This window comes from Acomys minous, assembly GCF_964271855.1.
Source record: "Acomys minous genome assembly, chromosome: 19".
NCBI classification, from domain to species: Eukaryota; Metazoa; Chordata; class Mammalia; order Rodentia; family Muridae; genus Acomys; species Acomys minous.
The window spans coordinates 47,805,986-47,827,057 of record NC_140499.1 but is presented as its reverse complement, the minus strand read 5'-3'; the positions used below and the strand labels follow the sequence as shown (position 1 = coordinate 47,827,057).

Below are 21,072 nucleotides of genomic sequence, written 5' to 3'. Positions count from 1 at the left end.
TTTAGAGGGACAGGTTTTTAGTCAAAGGTATTCAGATAATGTAAACAATTCTTTGATTTTTTTTTTTAGTTTATATATCGATTATTTTGTTTCCTATTTTCTTTTTTTTTTTTTTATGATGCTTTCTGACCACACCATTTTTAGAGACTGTCGATACATCTGATTCCAGTAACATTTCTATAAAATAATGTGTGCAGTGTCTAATATTGTAGAATTCTAACAAGGAAAAAGAACAAAACAAAGCAAAACTTTAAAGCGCTGGTGGACTTAATGAGCTGGCTCATTTTCTGTCACAGAGGCGCCCCTCTGGCTTTCTTGTCTCCCCGCAGCCTGTCTGTGATGGCAGAGGAAGACCCGCAGCACTCCGTGAAGAAACTACCACTGCTTTCAAGCAAACAGATGTCAGCCAGAGAAGCCTGGCCAGCGGCAGATCGCCAGATCAAATTGCTGCTGCCAGCTCTCGCGAGCTTTGTCAGGAGGAGTTGACTGAAATGTCAGAGCCTTGCAATTCACAGGCGGGGCGGCCGCTGCATCCCGCGTTTCTCCCAAGTAGTCTTCACAGGCTTGCCACTTTTCAAACTTCGTCATCCTTTTCTGCAGCGATTCAGGTGAGTTGCTCTGAATTTACACAGCTTATGCAAAGGTTCCTTTCGAAACCTTCGGGCTAAGAAAGGAAGGAGACTTTTTCCACGTGTTTACAGAGCCCTTGCTATGGTGCTCTCTTGATAATAGTCCCTGACAAGGGACTGGGACAGAAGAGACAGGCTTGCTAGCACTGCATCGGAGCGTTCTAGAAACACAAATTCAATTCCTTTCTCTCTTGAGGACATACTGAATTTGTTCAAATTTGAGTGAAGGGGCACAGCACCTGTGGAGTCTCTTATTTATTTATTTATTTATTTATTTATTTATTTCCTATTGGGGACACTTATTTTAGGCTAAGTTACCCTTTAATATAGAGATTAATCAACCTCTTACCAACAGAAATACTGTTTGGACAACCTTGACCAGTTTTTAAATATCTTCTCTTTCGCAATGACATGGATTAGTTTTCTCTTATTACTTAACACATCACTTTTATCTAGCAGTATTTTTCCCACCGAAACTTTCCCAACATCAGCTGGCAAGCAGAAATCAAAATTTCCTTTTATGGCCAAGAAAATCTACTTTCTAATTTAATCTACAAATATCCTAACATCCATTATTGGCCACTTTTGAGTATTTTACCTGGAGTAAACTTTCTTATGCTACCATTATTTTCATCTTTATAGGAATAGTAAACAAATAGAGAGTTTGGCTCATCCTGTCATTATTATTATGGTATCAGATTCTGTTCAGTCACTGACTATAAAATTTATGAGACCAAAAGAAAATTGAAGTACAAACAAATCATTTTCTTAGATTTCTATTTGCTGTAATTTTTTTTCAAAAGCAGGTGTTTTGCATTTGAAGAAATGTATTCCAATTAACAGGTGCAATGCTTCCTTAATATAGACTATAAAATATTTATGATAAATAGGACCATAGTTTACTTTGATAAAATTCATGTTGTTTGAAGATAGCAGGCTTTTAAAGTTTGTGTAGGGAAAATACCATTGCCTTCAGGTAATAAATAGCAAGATTTTAAAGGACATGCTTTGTTCACTTAGAATATTATTTTTGTTGATAAATAATATCCTGCATCTTCAATTATTAGAAGAAATCCAAAATCTTCACCGTATTACATATTTATAAATTCATAAACCTTACAGGTTTTCCTCTGTAAATATAGTGTTTTCTTTGATTGCTTGGTAAAGTGATAATGCACTTTAAATTTCATCATGGTCTTTGCTTTGATGGTTTTCCAAAGTCTGTTGATTCTTACTGAAATTGACAGACTTGTTATCAAATTTGAAGGTTCACAGCCTTTGCCATAAAGCAGGTTTGAGCACACAGGTACTTATGAAATCAATATAAAGAGCTAAACTAATAGTGGAAAGCAGATAAGGGAGGTGTATTCAATGTGACTACATTGGGAAGAGCTTTTCCTCCCATTATCCAACATGAGGGTTCTGAAGTGAGATTAAAGTTTAAGTTAGTGGCCCAAGAATGTGTCTACCCAAGCAGTCCAGGTCAGGGTGTGGTCCCACCCAGCACTGACTCGTCCTTTTTTAGACTTCAGTCTAATTCTAGAAGATGGTCTCACAAGTTGTTAGAACTGTATGGAATTTCTTCCAAGAATGTAAGTTCCCAACTGGGCATAGTGGCGAATGCCTTTAATCACAGCACTCAGGAAGGCAGAGGCAGGCAGATTTCTATGATCTCTAGGCCAGCCTGGTCTACAGAGTAAGTCCAGGACAGCCAAGGATACATGGAAAACAATAAATAAAAGTAAAATAAACTAAACAAACAATAAAAGTTCCCTTCTGATTGGTGTATTTTTCATTTTGCAACATGCATTTTCTGGGGGAAATTGACATTTCTTTGGGAATCCATTTTTTTGGTCAGTATTATTGTCATATTGAGAGAACCAAGTATCTCTTTAGAATTTCTTCATTTCTGCCAGGTAATTACAGCCACAGAAATGTAAGTAAAACAAGGATAATCAGAGAAAAATTTCCTTCAAAGAAAACCCAACAAATCTCATAATTTAATGTTCACTTTATTAATATAATCTGGGATTATCCTGTGTGATTTTGGTCAAGAATTGATCTCAGGTTCTCAGAACTCATCTGTTATCTTCTAACTGTTTAGATGTCTTTACAGACATTCAAATCTCAGTGGGAGACCAAGATACAGTCCATTTATTAACAGATTTCCTCAATTTTCTTCACTTAGCCGGAAACAAAAGAGTATTTGGTTGGGTGTAGAGACATAGCTGCTTTGTTCAAGTGGTGCTTCAGTGCACTCCTAGGTTCTTCCACCATTATGTAGAGAGCACTGCCCCAGTGTTCTTTAAGAATCTTCATTTCCAAATAAGACCCACAGATTTTAGTTATATTTTTAAAAGAGGAACACGATACCTTAGAATAGTATTCAGAAGCTTTTTTTTTTCTTTTTTTTTTTGTCAGTTATTTCTTTTTTTTCTCCTTTATTAATTTATTCTTGTTACATCTCAATTGTTATTCCATCCCTTGCACCCCGAAATTTGTGGATAAATGGATTGAGCTAGAAATGATCATAATGAGTGAGTTAACCCAGAAGCAGAAAGACTCAAATGGTATATACTCACTTATATCTGCATATTAGCCCAAAGGGCATGTCCCACGAAAGCCTTCACTTACCAGGAAACTGAGACAGAGGGGAGAACATTCTATTGGGACTCTAGATGAGAGAAGCATGGGAGAATGGCAAAGTAGAAGGATCCAGAGGGTCCTAGAAGCCTACAAGTAGAACATTATGATAGGCAGATTTGGGCTCAGGGGTCCCGCTCAAACTAAGGCACCAGCCAAGGACAATACAGGCGGTAAACCTTAAACCCCTACCCAGATCTAGCCAATGGACAGAACACTCTCCACAGTAGAGTGGAGAGTGGGATATTACTTTCTCACATACTCTGGTGCCTCACCTTTGACCATGTCCCCTGGAGGGGGAGACCTGGTGGCACTCAGAGGAAGGACAGCAGGTTACCAAGAAGAGACTTGATACCCTATGAACATATTCAGAAGCTTTTGAACTTTTTTTTTCATATTTATGGCTGGTCCATTATTTTAAACATTTGCAAACGGATTATACAAACAAATGGTAACAAATATTTTTTGTATCAGTATTTAATATACCCCTATCTGAAGGTATAATGATATTGGATATTTCCCCATAAAATTGTCTGGAGAATTTGATTTCAAATTTTAATTAAAAGTTTTTAAAAAAGAGAGATGATGTGCCTTTTTATTTTAAAGGTTAATGTTCTAAAAAGATTTGTAAAATGTTAGAAGTAAAACTTGATATCAGACAGCCTTTGTTTAATGTGAATTGACTAACCTAAAACTTTTTTCTTTTTGTTTTTCACTTCTAGAACTTACTTACTTTCACCTTACAAGTAAAAACTCCCAATCTCTCTGAAATATTAACTACTATTTCAAGGAGTGTGCTTATCTACCTTAAGATAGCTTTCTTCAGTGTGAATATTTCCCTCAATTTTTATGATAAGCATGTGTTTCCGAGTTTAATTTTTAAACTCTTAGTAGTTGCCACTTGCACTGGAATATTTGAGAGGCAAAGGAGATTTATAGAATTTTAAAATTATAATTAAAAGAGAACTTGAGAGTGCCATGGGCAAATTATGAAAATAATAGAAGGATATTGATTTAAATACAACAAATGTATACTGTACCGAGTGTGGGAACATTTTCATTTAGGCATAATTTCATTTAACATTACAGATTTATCAGTATGACGTGTAAGTGTTCCAGGCGTGTAACATGTGGGAAGCACCCTTGCATAATATGTTTGAGCTGGTTCTTTCTGTTACACTTAACATTGTATACAAGAAAACCTCATAGGTGCCAATATTGAGATCATGATTCTAATTCATGTGATCAGTTGCTCTGGAATTTACGATTCATTTGGAACAAAATAGATATTAAATCACAGACGAAAACATAAGTATAAGTATAGGCCATTTGGAAACACTGCAACTTTTTAAGTGCGATAGTAGCCGTTAGAGAACTTTATGAAATTACCACAGTTGTTAATTACGTGTTCAGCAAACACATGAGGCAGGTAGTTAAACTTACTATATAGGACACGGTTGAAGAAATGTTTGTGTGTATGTTCAGTTGTGCACATGTTCATGTGTTCATATATAATGTGTTTCTGTGTGCACATGTATGCTCAGGTATGCTCACATGGTGTGTGGAGGCCACAGGTTGCTGTCAAGTGCTTTTCTTTGATGGCTTTCCATTTTTTCTTAAGAAAGTTCTCTGACAGACACACGGCTCTCAGATTTGGCTTGGTAGTCTGGACAGTAAGCCCCTCGGCACTCCTCCTGTCTCTGCCTCCTGTGTCACAGAGGGGTACCACCACACCTGGCTCTTTTTATGTAGGTGCCGGAGATCTGAACACAAGTCTCGTGCCGGCTCCACCAGCACTTTAGCAGCCGTGGCACCTTTGTAGCCTTTGATCCAAAGTTTTAAGTTATCAAAAATTACTAGAAATTAAAATTAGTAACAATTTAATTTTTTACAAGTAAGATAGTATTTAAATAAAACCAAGGAAAACAACCCAGAACTTCGTTGCAGGGGACAAACAAGGAAACTCCACTATGCCACACACAGAAAGGCAAGCTACCAGGAGTCGTAGGTGAATTTACTAGAAAGTTCCAGACTACACAGCTCTTGGAAAAGCTGATTTTGAAAGATAATCTCCTGTCCTAAACATACATTGCCTTAGTTACTGTCAGGTTACCAGAACCTTTACAGTATTATTCCATGTAGTTTGATAATCATTAATTACAAATTAAACTGATTTTGAGTACACTACTTAAGCATCTCACTCAATAGTATGTGTCAATAATACATATAATGGACCTTAGCAAATACCCAATTGTATCAAAACAGAAGACATAAAAAGTATAAAATAAAACCTGTGACATGATTTTAAAACCTGAGCACATAGCCAGCATAACCACAGCAATCAACTTGTAGATAGACATATTTGCATTTCTATCTTGAATAGCCATGGGTATTGCTAAAATTTGACAGAGATATAGTCATTAAGTGTGGGATTCCAAAGCAAATGTTGTGCATTGTGGTTATTTACATATTTGTTGGAATTTAATCACCACATATCCTTTGAGCAGTATCTTCCCCCAGATAAATTTCAGCTGGGCCTCTAACCAAGGAGGCTGTGATTCAAGCAGAACAACCTGATCTTGATCTAATATATTTCCGAGCACCTCCCTGAAGCATATCCAGAGCACATCTCAAGAAACCTGTGTTTTAATAATGTCCTTTCATAATGAAAGCTGTCTTGTTAATATTGCTATTTATAAATAAATTGAAATTACTAGTTTTTACTTAACATTCTATGAAAAAATTGTTTTATATTCTTTTATGAATAAGCTAAGATCGTATAGAAGAAATTTTGACTTTTTTAAAAAAAGGACTATGAAAAGAATAACAACGGAAGAAAGGAGGATGATAAATGATTAATACTTCCAGATTCTTCAAAGTTCTTAGCTGACCTTAGAGTTCTGTGATCTGTCATCCAGTCTTGATATTTCAGAAAACGTGTGTATTTATATTTTCTCCTACAGTCATGTAGAAATTACTCCTGACATGTCCACCCCTACATAATTCCAAATTTTGTATGAGTATTTATAGAGCTTGATTATCGTTTGTGCCTGGAACAAAATACCTTTTTACAGTCCTGAAACTCCTTGCAGATTCTTAAAAACTGTATTTCGAAGATAAGATCACTTACTTGTGATCTTGCTATGTTTTTCTTCTTCTAAGTAGAAGCATCTCTCTTTTCTTTCTAGTACATAAACATACCTTTGGTTTGGTGATATGTTTATTAGTTTTCATAAGATTAGGCTGAATAGGAACTACTATACTTCAGTGATTGTCATCATTGGACTGATCACAGCATATACAACACTGTTAAAACCTTTCTGTTTACTTTTGGCTTAGAAATCAACAAACATGCAGACCCAGCGTACCACCGTCACACAAATCCGGTGCCTCCTGTGGATTCCTCTGCTCTGCATGCTTTTTGGGAAGGCGCACACCGAAGAAGTCATAATTACAACCAAGGCTGGGAGAGTCCGAGGACTCAGCCTGCCGGTTCTCGGTGGCACAGTGACTGCCTTTCTCGGAATCCCCTATGCGCAGCCTCCTCTGGGTAGGCTAAGATTCAAAAAGCCACAACCCTTAAACAAATGGCCTGATGTCAAGAATGCAACTAGATATGCAAATTCTTGTTATCAGAACATAGATCAAACTTTCCCGGGCTTCCAGGGGTCTGAAATGTGGAATCCCAACACGAACCTCAGTGAAGACTGCTTGTATCTGAATGTTTGGATTCCAGCACCTAAGCCCAAAAATGCCACTGTAATGGTATGGATCTATGGCGGTGGCTTTCAAACTGGGACATCCTCTCTACCTGTTTATGATGGGAAGTTTCTAGCTCGGGTCGAAAGAGTTATTGTAGTGTCAATGAACTATAGGGTAGGTGCCCTAGGATTCCTAGCTGTACCGGGAAATTCTGAGGCTCCGGGCAACGTGGGTTTATTTGATCAACAGCTGGCCCTTCATTGGGTCCAAAGAAATATAGCTGCTTTTGGAGGAAATCCTAAAAGTGTAACACTTTTTGGAGAAAGTGCGGGAGCAGCCTCCGTTAGCTTACATTTGCTTTGTCCCCAAAGCTACCCTTTGTTTTCCAGAGCCATTCTGGAAAGTGGCTCCTCTAATGCCCCCTGGGCAGTAAAGACACCGGAGGAAGCCAGAAACCAAACCTTGACCTTAGCTAAATTTACTGGTTGCTCAATGGAGAACGAGGCAGACATGATTAAATGCCTGCAAAATAAAGATCCTCAGGAAATTCTTCTGAATGAGAAGTTCGTTCTCCCCTCTGATTCCCTTTTATCGATAAATTTTGCTCCAACGGTGGATGGTGATTTTCTCACTGATATGCCCCACACATTGCTGCAGCTGGGGCAAGTGAAAACAACGCAGATCTTAGTGGGTGTTAACAAGGATGAAGGGTCGGCTTTCCTAGTGTACCAAGCTCCTGGTTTCAGCAAAGACAACGACAGTCTCATTACTAGGAGGGAATTTCAAGAAGGTTTAAATGTGTATTTCCCAGAAGTGAGCAGCCTGGGAAAGGAAGCGATCCTTTTCTACTATGTGGACTGGTCAGGTGACCAGACACCAGAAGTCTACCGGGAAGCTTTGAATGACGTTATTGGAGATTATAACATCATATGCCCTGCATTGGAGTTTACCAAGAAGTTTGCAGAACTTGAAAATAATGCCTTCTTCTACTCTTTCGAACACCGGTCCTCCAAACTCCCTTGGCCAGAATGGATGGGAGTGATGCATGGCTATGAAATTGAATTTGTCTTTGGTTTACCTCTGGAAAGAAGAGTTAATTATACGAGAGCTGAGGAAATTTTGAGTCGATCCATAATGAAACTCTGGGCAAACTTTGCAAAATATGGGTAAGTCCTGATTCCTATAGCTGTTACCTGGTTTTCTTTTGCTTAGCTTTGATTGACCTCGCCTGCAGAGTTCAATAAAAGCTTAGTAACCTTTCAAGCACATCCTTTTTGTATGCAAGCTGCCTTTGTGTCTCATTATGTGGTAAATTTCAGCTCTTTGTTTCTCAATCCTTTAGGAAAGTTACCAGAGAATTTTTTCTGTAAGCTACTTTCTGATTTCATTTCCCAAATGTTGCAAAATAATTTAATAGTGTTAACTAAAGTTTGGAATAAAAAATACTTGTATCAGAACTTAGATAATGAAAATGGTTTTCAAACCACACATTTATAAGGGTTCCGGGTTAAAGACAGAGGAGGACTATGTCTTCTCATTGTCTAAAGTCTAGAATAGAGAGATCTGGTACCGGAGCAAACATGTCGCTGCTTAGGAATATGAGGGGCCCGCAGATGAGATGTTTTCTACTCCGTTCCCTTAGTCTCAAAAGTCACAGCACTCAGCATTTTGCCATTTTCTTCTAGGAGATTTTATCCATCCCTTTAGGTAACCTTGCTTGACTTGACTTTTGAGGTCCTTCCTGTTTCCCTATTTTTCTGTTGGAAGAGTTTCATAGTTGGCTTTCCTTTTATCTTTGTGATGTTGCCTGGGGTCTTACTAAAAACATAGACCATTCCCTATTTGCAGATGGTTCCTCTGAGGCTTTTTCTACTGTATGATGAGGTTGATAATGTTCTCTAGAGTTCATACTTTGGATCTGTACCATTTTTTCTGGCCCAGCAATGTGAGGAATGATAGTCTCTCAGGAAGTTAGACAGCAGTAGCAATGATGACACAGCTCCAGCCCACTTGCTGCATAGCAAAGCAAACAGCCAACACTCTTGGCATACTACCTTGCTAAGCTACAGTTTCCTTTAAGCCTATTTTCAGTATATCGTGTTTGCAATATATTTGTCAGAAGATTACTCCATCATAAACCAAGAAGCATATATAATCTCTTGGAATCCACCTTTCCTTTGCTCCTTCTATTTTTAAGATGGTCTTTCCCTATTTAGCCCACTCTAGCCTTCAACTTAAAATCTTCCTACCTAAATCTCAAAACTGCTTCCTTTACAGAGGTGTATCACCATGCCTGTCTCTGGAATAAAATTTAAAATGTGTATTAATGTGTAAAGATAAAACTTTAGTTGCTGAAATGATAGCTCCCAAACAATCATGTGTGTTGGTGTGAATAATAAAAATTGAGAATAGCAGAGTATATTTTTGAAGTGAGAATCTGCACATGCTATAAAGAGATGGATTTGTTAATACAATTAATACTTCACTAGTCTAAGAGAATATAAATAATAGTATAATTTCTGGTTTTCCTCTTTTATTATTTATTTAGAGTGTAAGTATGCGTTGGTATGTGTGCATGTGCATGTGTGTGGTGTGTACGTAGTGTGTGTGTGCATGTGTGTGTGTACACTTGTGTGCATTTGTGGAGTTCTCAGAACAATTTACAAGAGTCAGTTCTCCATTTCACCATGTGAGTAATGGGGATGGAACTGAGATAACTAAGCTTGACTTCAGAGTCTTTTGCCTTCTAAGCCATCTGCCCATTTCTAGGTCTCGTTTTTATCCTCAATTTAGACTTCCTCATGCTCCATGGTGCTGTGCATCATTCTACAATATGACCTATTAGTAATTATTCATCTGAGTACTACACCAATCCGTACACTCTTTGCCAAATTAGAATCCCCCTGCTAAGCCTTAAGGGATTCCTACATTCTTCATTCTTGTTACCATGCATGTTACCAACAGGACTGAGCTGCTTGCAAGTCATGTGTTTTAGGAATGCCTAGGCTGGGAAGGTGCACTGTTCCATATGGCTGTGATCCTGCTTCTTCCAATTCCTCAAGGACATGAGTTCTATTTTTTGAAAGGTCCAGACTAAATATTCTGGTTCACATAGCATATTTTCACTTTCAAGAGCAATTGATGCAACATCTGCAGCTCTCATAGAAGTCAATGACTTGTCTACATATGGCAATTATACGATGATCCTTCTGAATTATATTAAGTTAGCTTCTTGAAACAAAAGTGTCAGTTTCTGTACATAGTCCTTAAAGTACTTGAATAGGTATATCATAATAAATATTTGGGTAGTAGCTGAGTGAGACCTAGTAATATACTTTTACTTTTCTAGGTGGATCAGTTATACTGTATCATCTGGCTTCTCAACATGAGCCTAGATTGTTGTTTTGTTTTGTTTTTGTTCGAGACAGGGTTTCTCTGTGTAGCCCTCACTGTCCTTGACTCACATTGTAGACCAGGCTGGCTTCTAACTCACAGAAATCTGCCTACCTCTACCTTCCAAGTGCTGAGATTAAAGGCGTGCACCACTGGGCAAGTTGTGGTTACATGAGCCTAAGTTTTTGTTCAAGTAAAAAGGCATGGGTTTAATAGCTGTGTTAGAGTTACTTAAGCCTCATTCTGTTCTCTTTCCAAAGACTATGTCTGTAATGAGTCATTTGCATACATTCTTAATTTGTATTACAATTCAAAGATTTATAAATTATTAAAGAGAAATAGTCTGTCTTCTTGTTACTTATGTTTGTATTTTTAAAAATAGTTCGTATCTACATACTGATATCATCCAGAAATTTATATTTCTCCTACTCACACTGAACAGTGCTAGTATAATATATCTAATGTCTTATGGATGACACACATAACATCAGATCAAAGACTAAAGTCTTTGACATTTAATAAAATAGTTTAGCCGTAATTAAGTACTTATCTGATGAGTGTGTTTTCCTGGAGTATAAATGAAGGTTGACTTATTAATTATAGTGTGAAACATAGAATTAGATTTATAAAACAAATTGTAAAAAGTTAAAATAGCCTTGTAAACTAATATAACTATACAATGCAGTTCATTGGTAAAGTGATTTTCTACAGAGTCCATATTTGAAGTTGGACAAAGGAAATATATGTCAAACATGCTTACAGTTGAATTGAAAATAAACATTATCTGTAATGAACTTCAGCAGAGGCAAAGTGGCCAAGTTATAGGTTAGATTTGATTTGCTTTGAGTCTAAATTTCTCAAGGATGGAAAATTTGCCTCATATACAACCCTGCTTGAGTTGGAGGATACTGCACACTGTCTGGAGTCATTTTGGGGTAGGAATCATAGGGTGGCAAATATAATGCCCAGGACACTTCACCAAACAAATATTTATTTATTCCAAAATGTTAGAAATACTAAGGTTGAGAACATGTGATAGTCTGTCCTTCCCCACAATCCCAAAAGGTGTTTTTCAAAAAGGAAAGTAGGCTGTGACTCTTCATTGAAAAGACAATGTCATGCTGTCAGATGTTCTGAGCTCTTTTCTTTGTATTAAACTTCAAGCTTTAGGCTAACTTAGAGTGAGGAGGAGTAGAGCTTGAAACTCTAATTATGTAGGAAGTAGATTTTCATGGTTCCACTACTGTTCAAATCAATTACTCTTGCATGTTAGCTAAATATGTGTGTGCTTCTTATGAGATTCCTTGGTATATAATTTTCATATATAGTTCAATAAACTCTGACTAATGTCTAATGAGATATAACATACATCTTAATGAGAAATAACATTTCTCATTTAAGAAATAAATAAATATTTGCTCATTTACTTATTTATTTTGCTATTTATTCCCCTGCTCAACATAGTGTATAAACTCCAATCTGCCAACTTTTTCTCTGCCCTGTAAGCCTGTAATATGAACAACAATCAAAAGGGAGCTTTCCGGCCGGGTGTGGTGGTGCACGCCTTTAATCCCAGCACTCGGGAGGCAGAGGCAGGTGGATCGCTGTGAGTTCGAGGCCAGCCTGGTCTACAAGGCAAGTCCAGGACAGCCAAGACTACACAGAGAAACCCTGTCTCCAAAAACAAAAACAAACAAACAAACAAACAAAAAAAAAAGGGAGCTTTCCATGCCTGATGCTGGGGTTTCTTTTAAATGGTCTTTGACTCTTAAGGAAAGCATTGTCAGAACAGATGAAGACATTTCATTTAATAAAGACATGTTTATATTGTATGTGCACATTATATACAAATACATAAACATATCATACCAATATATACATATATACAATATCTATTATATACATAATATATATACACATATTGTACATTATATATGTATTATAGGGGTTTTAGAGGTAGATATGATAGTATGATTCCATATGACTTTTTCAGACATTCTTACTGTTATTTTGCCTTCCTTTATGCTTCTGTACTTATGTTCCCTCTCACTAATCAGAACCCTCCTTTTTTGTTGCATTTATTATTAGTTACTTGTTCAATTATTTATTTTTATTTTATGTGGAGTGTTTTGCCTTCATGCATACACCTCACATTGCAGGATGATCTTGGAGGCCAAAAGCGTACATCAGAAACCCAGGAACTGTAGTCACAGCCACTTGTCAACCCACATATGAGCACTGGGAACTGAACCCAAGTCCACTGACAGAGCAACAAGTGCTTTTAATCACAGAGCTAACTCCACAGCCCATTTCCTCATCAGACACACCTGAATTCTGTTTCTCACAGATTGTACTACATGCCCTTCCATCTCTTCCTCTCTTCCACTAGCCAAGTATGTTCCCTGTATGTGTGTGAGTGTATGATCCTCCACTGTAATTTAAAATTTTATAATAGAGTTCTACCTTGTGTGCAGAAAGACCCCTTTGTTTTATCTGGGTCTGAAGAGTATGTGTCCTCTAGAGTGTTCATTTCTACTGAACATTTAGTTTAAATAATGTTCAAACTCATTTTCTCCCCAAATATATGTTCAATTGTATCTTAGTCAGGTTTCCATCACTGTGGCAAAACTCCAGGGATAATCATCTTAGCTTACAGAGAAGACTTGTTGAATAAGGGTGAGAAGTTTCAGATTATGTAATGTGAGCTGGCTTTGTTGTTTTGGGGATTATTTCAAAGCATGGTGGGAGCATGCTGTGAATCAATGAGTTTCCTCTCCCGAGAGAAAATAATGAAATGAGAGAAAAGAGGACTTGGTACAATTTAAAACTGGACAGTTAGTATGCATTTTCACCCTAACTGAAGTTAGAATCAGAGTGGGAGATGATTCTAAAGCACACTTCAGGGTGTGTCCTTGAGATGGTTTCCAGACAGGATTAACTGAAAAGAAAAATCCACTCTATATATGGCTTGTGCTGTCTCATGGGCTATGCCTAAGAACAGACTAAAAACAGTACAAAATGGATGGAGTGCCAACATTCCTGATATCTCTCTCTGATTTTTCTCTGGCTCTACATGAAAACTCTCTTCCAAATGGATTGAGCTAGAAATGAATTATAAAAAAAAAAAAAAGAAAAAAAAAAAAGAAAACTCTCTTCCAGTGTCCAGTTTCAGTGTCGTGAGTTTATGTTCACCTGTGCAGAGCATGGCAACCATGGCTGGATCCTCTGAAACCAGGAGCAGATTTCACCTTTCCTTCTTTTAAGTTGTTTTGTGAAGTTTTTTCTCACTATGGCAAGATGTAACCCATTCCTCTAGTATCTGAACTTCCTTTTTTCCTCTTTATTCAACTTCTAAAGAGTCCAGCATCATCACATGGCATATGGCACCATGGCACATGGCAGCAAGCTTTGCACATGGGCCTTTGGCAGATACTTATGAAACCACAGATGTTGGTTGTGCAGCTTATTATGATGAATCCATTGGTGCTAAGAAAATTATTGGTGTATCAACTTGGCAGAAATATAATATTTTAAATCCTGTGTTCATAGAGAATATCAATGGTTATTGGACTTAAGGATTTTTTGCAGTGATAAGAGTGTGCCTCAGTGTGCTCCTTATTCCTACTGTACATATTTTACTTAATTAAAAACTGAGTATTAATGGAATATTAATGAGATAAAACCCAAATATTCATAACTCATTCCTCCTCAATTTTTCCAGTTCTTCTTTATATTCTCTTCTGTTTTCTCTCTTTTGGTGTTTTCTCTCTTGCTAGCGTCTCACACCCATACTTTGTATATATTCAAGTCAGTGCTCAGCCAAGACCTACACTGAGCTCCTTTAAAGAAATCTTAGATGTCCTATGTCTCTGCTTCTGCTCTGGAATTCTGCTCCAAACAGTCTAGTTCTTCAGTTGCCTGTAGTTCTGGTTTCTCTGTCTTTGTTCCGCTGGGATGGTGTTACTCTGTCTGAAGTTATTTTTCCCACACCGCAGAGAGTAAGTTATTTTGAGTAAGGATTTATGGCAAATGCAGACTTGCTTTGCAGTTTTTCTTTTTTGAAAATGCTTGGACTTGCGCTGCCTAAGACTCAGTTTTGGGACTCACTGCTTTTGTTTTTGTCTTGTCAACTTTTATAATTATTGACTACAAGGAGGCTAAGCCAGTTTTTATCTACCCATAAGAAATGAAAGCCAATACCATGCCTTTAGATATATCATTCAATTACTCAAACTTCACTCTGTTACATTTAAAGATCTTATCATACCTGGGGTGAGGCACACAGTGGAGGAGGTGCTTATTAGGGAAGGGATTACAATATTGTCCTACTACCAACAAAATTTTGTTAATGATTCATGAAAGTCTTTATATTTTATTTAAAGAAAGAAAGTGAAAAAAGATATAATTCTAGGCAAGTTTGTGATAACACCAAACACTAATACCATAATACAAATACCAAGCCAAAAATAGTTGAAGATTAATTACAAAACATTAGCTTTAATGTAGGCTTTATTCCCAAACAATGAAATCTATAGAGGGGTACACAAAGTGACAAATCAGAGAAAGATTTGAAAGAATGAATCAGAGATAAGATATGCCTAACTCTCAGGAAAGCAGACGAAAAAGGAACTGCTTAAGAGCAGCACAGAAAGAGCAAGCGAATTTGTGGAGACAGTTCAGTAGAGTTCAGGAGAACAGTACAGTTCGGTGCAGTTTGTTGCAATTTAGTTGATTCCTGTAATCAGCACAATTCAGTTCATGGAGTTCAGAGTTGAACCAGCCAGCCAGAGTTCAGAAAAACTAGGAAGGGTGAGTTTATTCTGCAGTAAGTCTCAGAGAATGAAAACATTCTAGACCTAGGTTAGCGGGCAGAGACTGGAATCTGAGGCCTTCAAGGTCCAGGCATGCAGAAGATTAGATGGTATAGAGGCTGGAAGCTTCCAGGCCTAGGCCTAGGCATAGTTACATAGCAAGGCTTATAGCTCTCATCTCATCCCCACCATCTGAGGAAATAAAAACAGCATTTACACCCAGTGACATAATTCCTCCAAGGCCACAGCTCATCAACCTTTCTAAAGACTAGCTACAGGGACCAAGTAGTCAAACTTACAAGTCTATGGGTACTAGTCTCATTCAAACAATGACAGCAAACTTCTACACATTAATGTAATATTAGATTTGACAGACTCTAAAGGGATAAAACCCTTTTGTGATTGCACATATATATACAAACCTCACACACATCCAGAAGGCATTCATATGTATAACCATAACTTTAATGCACAGGAATATATCAATAATAATGTATTTTCTAAATGTATAACATGAAACTGCTTTAATATTTTCGTATTTTAATGTTTTAGTTTATATAAAAGAAAATAATTGAAATAGCTACTGGAGTATATCCACTTTTTTTTTTCCAAATGGATGCATTTTTGGTGTTCTGTTCTGTCTTTCTTATGCAATCACTCAATATTTTAAAGTACAATGGGGAAGCTGTGTGGAAATCTGAGGAATTCTCTATGTCCTCTAACCAGGAGGGGTCTATTCTAGGGTTCCTGCAGTCACATGAACTCCTCCAGAAAAGAAAAAGAGTGAACTTTCAACTTAATTTTTAATTTGATTGTCATTATGTTTTCAGCTTAAACAATATACATTTTAGAACCCCTTTCAAAACACTAAAACCAAACCTTAATAGGAAGCATCTTCAAACAGGAGAAGCTAATCAGTACAAGATAAATTGAGAGGTAGCATCAGTCTGACAGGGAATGGAATTACAATGAAGAAATAATGAAACAGTGAAATTTCCTAATTTTTAGGCTAAAATGTGTAGTTTATAGAAGAAGAGTGAATTGGAGCTAACAGGTGACAGAACATAGATGAACCAGTACTTTCATTTTCTTACATTATACCTTCACCATGAATTATTAAAAGCCTTCATTAAGTATGCTTAGAAAATGCATTTGGTTGCAGACTTGTAATTTTAACATGTTAGCATGCTACTGACATCCTAGTTAATGTTTCAGAGATAAGGTCAGAGAGCGGACTAAAATTAGACATCATGAAATATGGAGGTAAGTTTAAGTTTGTGAAGGACTGTCATCTGGTCTTCCATTCCAATTCCTATCAGATTTATAATTAGATTTTGTGATAGATACTAGTTCATGTGGTTTCCAGACTGAGGAAAAATTTTTCTTACCCTCTGATTCTATAATTATTTGTGGTACATTATCATAATTAACCCTAATAGAACATTTTGATGACTTAGCAGAAAGACCAAGTCTGAAATCCCCCTGGATGTACTTCGTTGCTATCTTGACAGTTTTGGTATTTCAATATTTCAGATCTCTCTCTCCCTCTCAGAATTAGGTGAAGAATTACTTAGAAATGGATGAAACAATAAATGCTAACTGCAGCATTCCTGGAAGTTCCTGTAGCAGATAGAATAAAAATGTAGCTTTAAAAAACCTGATGCATTAATAGAACTTATTTGAAAAGAACAAATTGTATTAGGAAACAATTTAAATTCTAGATCATGTTCCTTAGAGAGCTATTTCATAGAGCACCACTATTTTACCTTTAGTAGTAGTACAATGAGAAGAAGGAGAATCAGATGTTCCTTTCCACTAAACACTAAATCCATGAAGAAGGGTACAAAATAAAACATGCTTTCACAAATATTTAAAACACACTATTTTTATGCTCTAGGAGAAGCTGATACATTAGTATAAGAAGGCAATTTAAACAGAAAACCACAGTTATTGCATCCATTTACTTGGACATGGTATGATTTGTTTAATATAGTTCTCCAAATATTGCCCATATTTTGAAAGTATGTAGCATATAGCCCATTTGTAAATATATTCACCCTAACATTATAACTGATGTCATATTTTAGAAATAATTATTTGAGGAATGCACATATAGATGTATTCCAGAAGATTAGGCATATACAAAGTAATAGATTTGAGGATGATGCAGTAATATAATACAGTAACTGAGTGTTTCTGAAAATATATTACTATATAAAATAGCACACATTTTTTAACAGTCAGACCTGTCTAAACTGTGTTCAATGAGACTAATGAGTTTCAAGAAATTCTTCCTGCTGCTAGGTCCTATTCCAGTCAGTAATACCTGAGATCAGCATGCTAAAGAGTATTAAGTCTACAACCCTAATGGTTTCTTTCCTACTTTATGTCACCATGATAGGTGCTATTATATTAACCCAAAGGCATTAACTACTGACTTTTAAAAAATAAGTGAATAGTTCTCTTGTGATGGTTCAAAAAGGCACTGATATATTGAGTATAGAAGAATATCATTAGAAGCCATTTTATTAGTACATTTGTTATATTACTCTTATTTAGTTTTGCCTTAGATCCCAAGGAGATCTAGTCTCAGGTTCTTCATTACACAAGGTATATCATATATGAATGCTATCACATGGTGTGGACCTTAAATAAGATCAGTTATTGGTTAGTTATTTCCACAATTTTGTGCCATATTTGGCCTAGTATATTTTCCAGGTAGAATAACATTGTAGACAAAATTTTTGTGACTGGGTTGGTATTTACATTTCTCTTTGCACAGCTTGCAGAGTATCTTCTTGTAACATAGACAGTGGAACACATAATATTTAAGGTTATTTGTGGACATTAGAGTGTCATTTCCATGTTAATGAGTTGCATAGATGTTGTCTTCAACAGTAGGACCTTGCTTTCTGTTTATGGAGAACAACAGATAGTCTTGTTAATGGTCCAGATTATTTGGCGATTCCCATAGTGCCTCTTTGGCCAATAACTTAATTAGATGTAATCCAGTCCCCATACTGGATGCTTCCTTGGAATTCCATTTTCTCCATTATTTGATAATTTCATTTAGATAGCCTTCATATATGTAAAAACCTAAAAGTTTCTTTTCCACAGTTACCCTCAGGTGCCCTATGTTCCCTACAACTACCAACTTTCCCCTTCCTACTACCACTTTATCCTCCCAATCCAGATGCTCCCACCCATCCATGAATATCTAATCTATTTTCATTTTCTAATGAGCTCTTTCTGATTCCCCCAATCCGTTGTTCTATACCTAACGTCTTTGGATCTATAGATTCTTTCTTGGCTATCTTTGACTAAAATACTAATATATAAATAAATGCATACTATATTTGTCTTTCTGGGTCTAGGATACCTTCCACAAGATGGTTTATTTTTGTTTTTATTTTTTTTTTGTTTTCAACTTAATTAATTTATTCAGATTACAACTCAATTGTTAACCAATCACTTGTATTCTCCCATTCATCCCTCAGTCCCGTTTTCACACTATTCCCCTCCCCCAGGTCTAAGGCCAAGGGTGACCTCCTCCCCTACTAGATGGTCATAGGCTACCAAGAACATCATGATGAGTGGATCAGGGTCCAGAGGGGTCTGCTCAAACTATTGCACTAACCATACAAATAGTAAACATTGAACCCCTACTCTGATCTACCCAATGAACAGGACGTTCTCAATAGTTATGTGGAGAGCAGGGACTGACTCTGACATGAACTCTGGTGGCCCATATTTGACCACCTCCCCTTGGTGGGGAGGCCTGATGCACTCAAAGAAAGAATAAGCAGGCTATCAAGATTTTTTTTCTAGTTCTCTCATTTGCCTGCAAATCGCGTGTCATTGATTTTATGAGCTGAGTATTACTCCATAGTTTAATTGGGTTATTTATTTTCTTGGTGTCTAGATTTTCCAATTCTTTATATAGTTTAGATGTTAAGGCACTTTCGGATGTGTAGTTGGTCATTTTTTTTCCATTCTGTAGGCTGCTAGTTTGTACAAATGATGGTGTTCATTAGTGTATACAAGCTTCTCAGTTTCATGAGGTTCCAATTATTAATTGTTGATCTTAGTGCCTGTGCTAAAAATGTTCTGTTCAGAAAATTTTTCCTGTGCCAATTAGTTCAAGGCTATTTCCTGATTTCTCTTCTATGAGGTTCAGTATTTCCAGTTTTATGTTTAAGTCTTTGATCCACCTGGAGTTGAGATTTGTGCAGGATGTTATGTATTGAACTATTTGGATTCATCTCCATACAACCATGCAATTTGACCAGCACCATTTGTTGGAGATGTATTTTTATTGAATGTAGATTTCTGGCTTCCTTATCAAATATCTAGTATCTATAAGTATGTGAATGTATTTCTTTAATTTCATTGATTAGTGTGTCTGTTTTTGTTGTGCTATCTATTATTATTATTATTATTATTATTATTATTATTATTATTATTATTTTATTACTACTACTACTACTACTACTCTATGGTATAAATTGAAATTGGGAATGGTAATACTTCAAGTAGTTCTTTTATTATTTTGGATTGTTTTAGCTATCCTGTTGTTTGTGTGTGTGCTCATGCATGTGCACCTGCCTATGTATATGTTTCCATATGAAGTTGAGAATTATCCTTCCAAGATTTGAAGAATTGTGATGGAATTTTGATGAGAATTGCTCAGAATTGGTTGATTGCTTTTGGTATGATGATTACTGTTACTATGTTCTTTCTACCAATCCATGAGCATGAGAAATCTTGCAATCTTCTGATATATCCTTCAATTCCTTTCTTTAATGATTTGATGTTTTTATTGCACTTGTTTTCCACATGCTTGGTAAGAGATACTCCAAGGTATTTTACACATATTTGAGGATACTGTAAAAGATGATATTTCCCTGATTTGTTTCTCAGATTTATTGTTATTTATATGTAGGAGGGCTACTGATTTTTTTGTGAGTTAATTTTGTATCCAGTATTTTGCTGAATGTTTTTATCAGGTGCACAAAATTCCTGGTGATTTCAGGTCACTTATGCATACTATCATATCATCTGTAAGTAAAGATACCTTTACCTTTTCCCCAACTTTCTACAATATGACCTACTTCACTTATCTTATTGTTCTAGCTAAAAATTTTATTAAATAGGATAGAGAGCGTGAATAACTTTGCATTTTTCCTGATCTTAGGGGAATTGCTTTGAGTTTTTCACCCTTTAAGTAAATGTTGGCTTTGGGTTTGGGCAAAACTGCCTTAATTAAACAACTTTACATTGTGTTTACGAAACTAGCCATATTTTTGCTAGTAAAATACGGTTTCTGGAAGCATGACTATTTCACAACTTTTCAAAATATTTTTAAAATAAATGCTTTTTTATGGAGACAAAACTATTCAGTTACTTCCTGTACAATTGTATCACATTATATTTGTATTTTCAGTCTTCCATTTAATTATTCAAAACATTTTGAAATCCTATGTCCATCAAGTATGAAACAACATGAATACAGGAAAAAGAAAAGGAAATAAATAGACCAGAACTAAATGAAGAAAGTAAACAGAAGAATTTTCATCTTCATTGTTCAATATAAATGCCGGAAAAAAGACAATAAATCCTTATGTGCAGTTCTTTTTTTCTCCTGAGATAGGGGTTCTCTGTGTAGCCTTGGCCATTTTGGACTCATTTTGTTGACCAGAATGGCCTTGAGCCCACAGAAACCTGCCTGCTTCCCTAAATGAGTCTACAAAGTGACTCACATAAGCTTATGTGCATTTATTTGTGATTTCACTCCCTGCAATCTAAGTCACCCATAATTTGTTGAATCCTTAAGATATATAGAAAATTCAAGAAATAAACAGGTAATTAATTGAAAATATAATTTTTAATGGAAG

At 36.3% G+C, this 21,072-nt stretch overlaps 1 protein-coding gene across 1 annotated transcript in view; it reads left to right on the top strand.

Moving 5' to 3' along the window:
* The first annotated feature begins 435 nt into the window (after positions 1-435).
* Positions 436-21,072, top strand: part of BCHE (butyrylcholinesterase) — a 67,836-nt gene continuing 47,199 nt past the window's right edge. The window contains exons 1-2 of the mRNA XM_084768900.1: positions 436-608; positions 6,612-8,140. Of these exons, the coding sequence (XP_084625026.1) occupies positions 492-608; positions 6,612-8,140 (1,646 nt within the window). The 5' untranslated portion in view covers positions 436-491. The remainder of the gene's footprint in view (positions 609-6,611; positions 8,141-21,072) is intronic.